The sequence below is a fragment of the Euleptes europaea genome, chromosome 20 (genome assembly GCF_029931775.1).
Source record: "Euleptes europaea isolate rEulEur1 chromosome 20, rEulEur1.hap1, whole genome shotgun sequence".
NCBI classification, from domain to species: Eukaryota; Metazoa; Chordata; class Lepidosauria; order Squamata; family Sphaerodactylidae; genus Euleptes; species Euleptes europaea.
The window spans coordinates 16940869-16948621 of NC_079331.1; the positions used below are offsets into that span (position 1 = coordinate 16940869).

General features: G+C 44.6%; 1 protein-coding gene across 1 annotated transcript in view; it reads right to left on the reverse strand.

Moving 5' to 3' along the window:
• LRRC28 (leucine rich repeat containing 28) overlaps window positions 1-5288 on the reverse strand; it is a 48297-nt gene extending 43009 nt beyond the window's left edge. Inside the window, exon 1 of the mRNA XM_056865879.1 lies at window positions 5101-5288. Within this exon, the coding sequence (XP_056721857.1) occupies window positions 5101-5268 (168 nt within the window). The 5' untranslated portion in view covers window positions 5269-5288. The remainder of the gene's footprint in view (window positions 1-5100) is intronic.
• Between the last annotated feature and the right edge of the window lie 2465 nt (window positions 5289-7753).

Sequence of the window (7753 nt, forward strand, 5' to 3'; positions counted from 1 at the left end):
CGGTTCTCCAGATCAAAGTCCATCACTCCAAACCACCGCTCTTAACCACTACACCACACTTGCTCTCACAAGAGCACTTGAAGCTGCCTTATACTGAATCAGACCCTCGGTCCATCAAAGTCAGTATTGTCTAAGACCGGCAGCGGGTCTCCAGGGTCTCAGGCAGAGGTCTTTCGCATCACCTACTTGCCAAGTCCCTTTAACTGGAGATGCCGGGGATTGAACCTGGGACCTTCTGCATGCCAAGCAGAGGCTCTACCACTGAGACACAGCCCCTCCCCATGATACGCAGGATGCAACATTCTTCAGCACGTAATGGATTAGGATCATCTGCACAAACATTCAGTTTACTTTACGACAACATACGGCAGATAAATGCCCTCCGTCAAGACAATTAAATCATACTGGCTACTTTTCACAGCCAGTCCGCTAACACTTTTCAATTACTATAGTGCACTCAGTGCGCCCAGCCAGCCGCCTTCTAAACATGGAGGCCTTCCAAACTGAGATATTAAAAAAAAAAAAAAAACGAGAGTGTCACAGCAGCTATGTCACATGATTTTTGTGTGAAAGCTCATGGCGGTGGTTTTGTTTAACAGCATTCCGCGTGAGTCCTATTTCACAGAGTGATTGATTGCTGCAGTATTACTGGCGGCCCTCCCTTTGTTGCGGTGACAGATCTTAATTCCAGAGCAGGCCTGATTTGAAATTCTCCAGGCTCAAGTTGGCTGGGGAAGGATAACAAGCCACCAGTACCCCCATTTGTACTCTGCAGCAAATGCTTCTTATATCATACCCCAAGTAATAAACGGCGCACATCTTCCTAAACATTCATCTTTGAAAGAAGAACAAGGAAGGGGGAAGGGCTGTAGCTCAATGGTAGAGCCTGGCATACAGTAGGTCCCAGGTTCAATCCCTGGCATCTCCAGTTAAAGGGAATAGGCAAGTAGGTGATGTGAAAGAGTCTGCCTGAGACCCCGGAGAGCTGCTGCCGGTCTGAGTAGACAATACTGACTTTGATGGACCAAGGGTCTGATTCAGTGTAAGGAAGCTTCATGTGTCCATGCATTCAAGAAGAGTTGGTTTTTATATGCTGATTTTCTCTACCTTTTAAGGAGAATCAAACCGGCTTACAATCTCCTTCCCTTCCCCTTCCCACAGCAGACACACTGTGAGGTAGGTGAGGCTGAGAGAGCTCTAAGAGAGCTGTGACTAGCTCAAGATCTTCCAGCTGGCTTCATGTGGAGGAGTGGGGAAACCTACCTGGTTCACCAGATTAGAGACCGCTGCTCATGTGGAGGAGTGGGGTATCAAACGCGGTTCTCCAGATTAGAGTCCACCATTCCTACCCACTACAACATGGCATTTAGCACAGCTGTGTGAATATGGTTTAAGGCGGGCAGACATCATAGCAGACATTTCAACAATCTTTCTGAGGACGGTCTTTTCTTTCTTACTGTATTTTCCCTGGCACTTTTGAGCCTGAACCAGTTAGGAGAGCAACCACAGCACTGTTTGCAGGCAGAAGCACCACCACAATGCTGAAACATACAGAAGAATTCCGCTAGTCTGCCATGCTGAAGAAATCTGAGTTTCTGTTTCCACCTACTGGGGAGTTTGTGTTAAAGCATATATGTAGCTCTCTGGAGCAGCATCAGGGATGAGAATATAAACAGAAGCCGCTTTCCCAGATTTACCAGCACAGCTCAGAGAGAATACCGAACTATAGTTTTGCAAGGAAGATACTAGGTTCTGCGTTTCAGAGAATACCCAATCCTTGATTTTGCCATCTCAAATATCCTCCATGTCTTTTCAAACAGATCAATCTGGAATCTCTGAAACGCATATGGGTACAGTGTGGTGTAGTGGTTAAGAGCGGTGGTTTGGAGCGGTGGACTCTGATCCGGAGAACTGGGTTTGATTCCCCGCTCATCCACATGAGCGGTGGTTGCTAATCTGGTGGACTGGATTTGTTCCCCCACTCCTCCACGTGAAGCCAGCTGGGTGACCTTGGGCTAGTCACAGTTCTCTCAGCCCCACATACCTCATAGGGTGCCTGTTGTGGGGTGGGAAGGGAAGATGATTGTAAGCCGGTTTAAGTCTTCCTTAAGTGGTAGAGAAAGTCAGCATATAAAAACCAACTCTTCTTCTCCATAATACATAATTCTGGATCTATTGCTTGATCAGAATGGTGAAGAGTTTCTTTCATTTTGGAATGAGTGAGATCTTTCTATGCTGATCCTCAGCTTTCCTTGTTGGATAGTCATCTGAAGCATAATTTAGCATTTTTGTAATTATTTTAACTTGTGTTTTAATTATATATATATTCACACACACACACACTAACTGTTGGAAGCCGCCCTGAGCCCAACTTGGTTGGGAAAGCGTGGGATATAAATGGAATAAAATAAAATAAATAGTTTAATGCCACGTGAATTAGTCGATAGGCTTGATCATTCAATCTTTTCCCCCTTCCTCCATCAAGCAAGCTAATGAGTGTGTTCATCTGTTTGCAAGACTGACATCCACTCTCCTATTTCAAAACACTCAAGCAAAATGTAGAATGTTATTGAAAACAAAAAAGCAAATTAATTGAGCCATAAGAGTTACCAATAATAAACAGCAGCAGCCAGCAAACTGTCCCACAGCTCAGACAAAGCCTAACTTAGAATATTAAAAGCATCATCAGTACAACCCTCCTTCTCCACCAAGAAAACCACATCACTAAAGAATAGAAAACCCAAGGAAGTACCCCTAGATAAAAGACTCTGTCTGAAAAGAGCTTCTCAACAGAGGACAACCGAGGAGAAGTGCCCCTTCCCGCGTGCCCGATAATCTCATCTCCTGGAAAGCTGGCACACAGAGAAGGCCAACTCAAGCTCTTAAGCTACGGGCAACAGTCAGACATCTGGTGCCAAGGCCGTTAAAGGCTTTCAAAGTTAGTCCCAGCATTTTGGACGGAGCCTGGAATCAGACTAGAGGCCAAATGCAGCGGCTGTAACTGGTGTCACATGAACACATGAAGCTGCCTTATACTGAATCATCAAATGAAATCAACACAGATGGCCAACCTTAAATTACCAATGGTTATATATTAACATGCAAGCATCTAATAGTCTGAAATTGTCAAATATACAATGAGACAACCAATATCAGGTAAGTACCCAGGGTAATAACCCACAAGGGGATTATGTATAGCAGGTAAGTGTAATGTCAAGTCCATTAAATTCCAAAGCTATTATAAAGTTCCAAAGTGATATCCACTAAACTATATTAGAAAAGCATTTTTCTAATATAGTTTTGTGGATATCACTTTGGAATTTAATGGACTTGACATTACACTTACCTGCTGTACATAATCCCCTTGTGGGTTATTACCCTGGGTACTTACCTGATATGGTTATCTTATTGAATATTTGTCGTGCAGCCCTACCATCTGCCATATTAGAAGGGAGATTTAAGAAGATCCCCAAGTTGGAGAGACTTTGCCCATGCAACACAGGGGAGCTGGAAACCATTGAGCATGTATTTTTTAGATGTCCCCTCTACAAGTCAGCCCGCTTCAATATTACTGACCCTTTGATTAGGGAAATGGACTCTGGTGATGAGGGTGAATGGTCCCAAAGGTTTCTGCTGGAAGACAGCTCACCAATCACCACCCAGGTCGCAAAATACTGTGCAGTAGCAATGAAGCTATGTCACCTTAATGTACTTCCTTAATATGTGGAAATGTAAAATTGGGTGATTCCTAATTTTGTTGACCTTGGTTGTAAACATCTACTCTGTAGGGTCAGTTTCTGTTTTACCTGTTTTATCTGGCATACTAACCGCAAATAAAATTTATTTATTTATTTGTATATTTGTCAATTTCAGACTATTAGATGCTTGCATGTTAACACATAACAGTTGGTAATTTAAGGTTGGCCATCTATGTTGATTTCATCTGTTGTGTTATAATCCACATAGCAGCGCTATTTAATTTGTATTATACTGAATCAGACCTTTGGTCCATCAAAATCTGTATTGTCTACTCAGAAAGGCAGCGGCTCTCCAGGGTCTCAGGCAGGGGTCTTTCACATCACCTACTTGCCTAGTCCTTTTAACTGGAGATGCCGGGGATTGAACCTAGGATCTTCTGCATGCCAAGCAGAGGCTCTACCACTGAGCCACAGTGCCTCCCCATGTCAATGAGAGAAGTCCAAAAGCAACTGAGTTGGGCTACTCTTGCCAGCTGCCAAGTGACCAAGGCAGTTTCTGTCTCACACCCAGGAGGCAAACTGAAATGAAAGTGATCTAGAGGAAGCAAGAGGATTTCCTAACAATTATGTGTACAGGAGGTGGTGCTGGGTACCTGGTGAAACAGGAAAAGACGCAAGGAACCTTTACAACTTTGCCTCTATAGAAACTGCTGTCTTTAGCAAAGTCAAGACAACTCGGCCAAGGCAATAGATTTGGCCACTAAAACGTGACTTGCTAAGCTTCTTCAAAGACTGCCTTTTTTTTTCAGTGTCAGGATGGACAGCATGCTTGGAGGACCCACCACAGTGGGCTTCTTTCAAACAGCTGAGAGACAGGGATCATTGGTTCTTAGTGGAGACCAGACATAACATAAAAAAGAGCATTCTGAAAAAGAAAAAGGGAACACCTAAACAGAGGCAACATTGCTCTGTTCATTCCCTTCAGTTTTTCCAGACAACAGTTGTGGTGTCCTGCTGGATCGGACCAGTGGTCCACCTAGTCCAGAATCCTCTTTCACACAGCGGCCAACCAGCTGCAAGCTCTCTCAAGGCTTAGGAATCAGGACAGAGTGCTCCTCACAGGGACCCACTTCCGTCCCCTTGAGAGCTCTTATCCGGCCTGCGAGCCTACCACACACCCACCCAACTCTCAATCTGGGCTGGTGAGGCATGGCCGGGCCCAACCAAGTGGCATTTATGTCATATCTGGCCCCTGTAACAATTGAGTTCGACACCCCTGTAGCACATTCACTTCTCAGAAGAAAAATAAATAAAACACAGAGCGTAGCAATTAAAGCTTCCACATGCAGACACCACTTCCTGTGGAGATTTTGCTCGTTTAAATAAAAAAATAAAATCATACCAAAGTGGTCAGTGAATTTCTCTTCATATAGAGTCGCTCCAAGTACTGCAGGCCTTCATCTTTTAGCAATTCTAGAGGAAAGTGATGCAGATTTCGGTAGTTTAAGAACAGATTCTTATGCCTTTCAAGCTTGGCCTCCGAGATCGTTTTGCAAAGTTCCGAAGCCATGGCAGAGACCGTCCCAGCCACATTATAACTCTAAGTGCTGCGGAAGTCGGTCATATCTAAAAGGGAAGAAACAAAAGACAAGCAGCATTTAAACAAGGCTGGATTTGCTCTTTCCCAGAAACCTTGTTCTTGTTCTTCTGTCCAAATCTACCTACAGGGAAGACAGACATATATCCAAAAAGATTGCTCTTTTCCATTTTCAAGTGTTCAGTATATAACACACATATGAAGTTGCCTTATACTGAACCAGTTAGATTCGAGTCCAGCAGCATCTTAAGAACATAATAAAATCCCTGCTGGATCAGACCAAGGTCCATCAAGTCCAGCAGCCTGTTCACACAGTGGCCAAGCAGATGCCTCTAGGAAGCCCACTAACAAGATGACTGCAGCAGCATTGTCCTGCCTGTGTTCCACAGCACCTAATATATCGGGCGTGCTTCTCTGATACTAGAGAGAATGGGTATGCATCATGACTAGTATTCATTTTGACTTAGTAGCCATGGATAGCCCTCTCCTCCATGAACATGTCCACTCCCCTCTTAAAGTCTTCCAAGTTGGCATCCATAACCACATCCTGGGGCAAGGAGTTCCACAATTTAACTAGACCAACAAGAGTTTTACGGTATAAAATTTCAGGAGTCAAAGCTCCTTTCATCAAGTCTGACAAAGGGAGCTTTAACTCTCAAAAGTTTATATCCTGAAACTCTTGTTGGTCTCTCAGATGCTACTGGACTCCAATCTATCAATGTGGTCATCCTCTGAAACTATCTTTCACTGAACCAGACCTACATCCAGGTCAGTATTGTCTACTCTGACTGGCAGCAGCTCTACAGGGTTGCAGGGAATGGTTTTTCACATCACCTACTGCCTGGTTCTTTTGAACTGGCAATGCCAGGGATTGAACCTGGGACCTTCCACATGCCAAGCAGATGTTCTACTGCTCAGCCACAGCTCCTCTCTTGAGAGACATGAACACATGACACTGCCTTATACTGAGCCAGATCACTGGTCTACCAGGGTAGATATTAGAATCATAAAGTTGAAAGGGACCACCAGGGTCATCTAGTCCAACCCCCTGCACAACGCAGGAAATTTACAACCACCCTCCCACACACACCCAGCGACGCCCACTAAATGCCCAGAAGATGACCAAGATGCGTATTGTCTACTCTGACTGGCAGCAGCTCTCCAGGATCTCAGGCAGAGGTCCTTTCGTTTCATCTACTCCCTGATCCTTTTAGCTGGACATGCCAAGGGCTGAACCCTGGGGCCTTCTGCATAACAAGCAGAGGCTTCACCACTTACAGCACTTTCCTATGCAGAGTTACTCCAGTCTAAGTCCACTGAAATGAATGGACGTAGACTGGAGTAACTCTCTTTAGGATTGCACTGTTAATCCCCCACTTTCATAGTGCAATCCTGTACATACAATTTGTATGGTGACCCCAATCTAAGCCCACTGCAACGGATGGATATAGACTGGAGTAACTCTCCTTAGGATTGCACTGTTAATTTCCCACTTTCATTGCGCAATCCTGTACATACAATTTGTATGCAGTTACCCCAATCTAAGCCCACTGAAACGGATGGACAGACTGGAGTAACTCTCTTTAGGATTGCACTGTTAATCCCCCACTTTCATAGCGCAATCCTATACATACAATTTGTATGCAGTTACCCCAGTCTAAGCCCACTGAAATGAATGGGCTTAGACTGTATTAACTGTCTTTAGCATTGCACTGTTAACCGCTCACTTTCACGGCGCAATCCTATGCAGAGTCACTGGAGTAACTCCTTTTAAGATTACACTGTTAATCGCCCACTTCCATAGTGCAATCCTGTACATACCATTTGTATGCAGAGTTACCCCAGTCTAAGCCCACTGAAATGAATGGGCTTAGACTGGAGTAACTCTCCTAAGGATTGCATTAATCCCCCATTTTCATAGCGCAATCCTATATATACAATTTGTATGCAGTTACCCCAGTTTAAGCCCACTGAAATGAATGGGCTTAGACTGGAGTAACTCTCTTCAGGATTGCACTGCTACTCGCCCACTTTCACAGCGCAGTCCTATGCAGAGTCACCCCAGTCTAAATCCATTTAAATGAATGGGCTTAGGATGGGTTAACTCTCTTCAGGATTGCACTGCCACTCGCCCACTTTCACAGCGCAGTCCTATGCAGAGTCACCCCCGTCTAAGTCTATTGAAATGAATGAGCTTAGACTGGAGTAACTCTCTTCAGGATTGCACTGTTACTTGCCCACTTTCACAGCGCAGTCCTATGCAGAGTCACCCCAGTCTAAATCCATTTAAATGAATGGGCTTAGGATGGGTTAACTCTCTTCAGGATTGCACTGCCACTCGCCCACTTTCACAGCGCAGTCCTATGCAGAGTCACCCCCGTCTAAGTCTATTGAAATGAATGAGCTTAGACTGGAGTAACTCTCTTCAGGATTGCACTGTTACTTGCCCACTTTCACA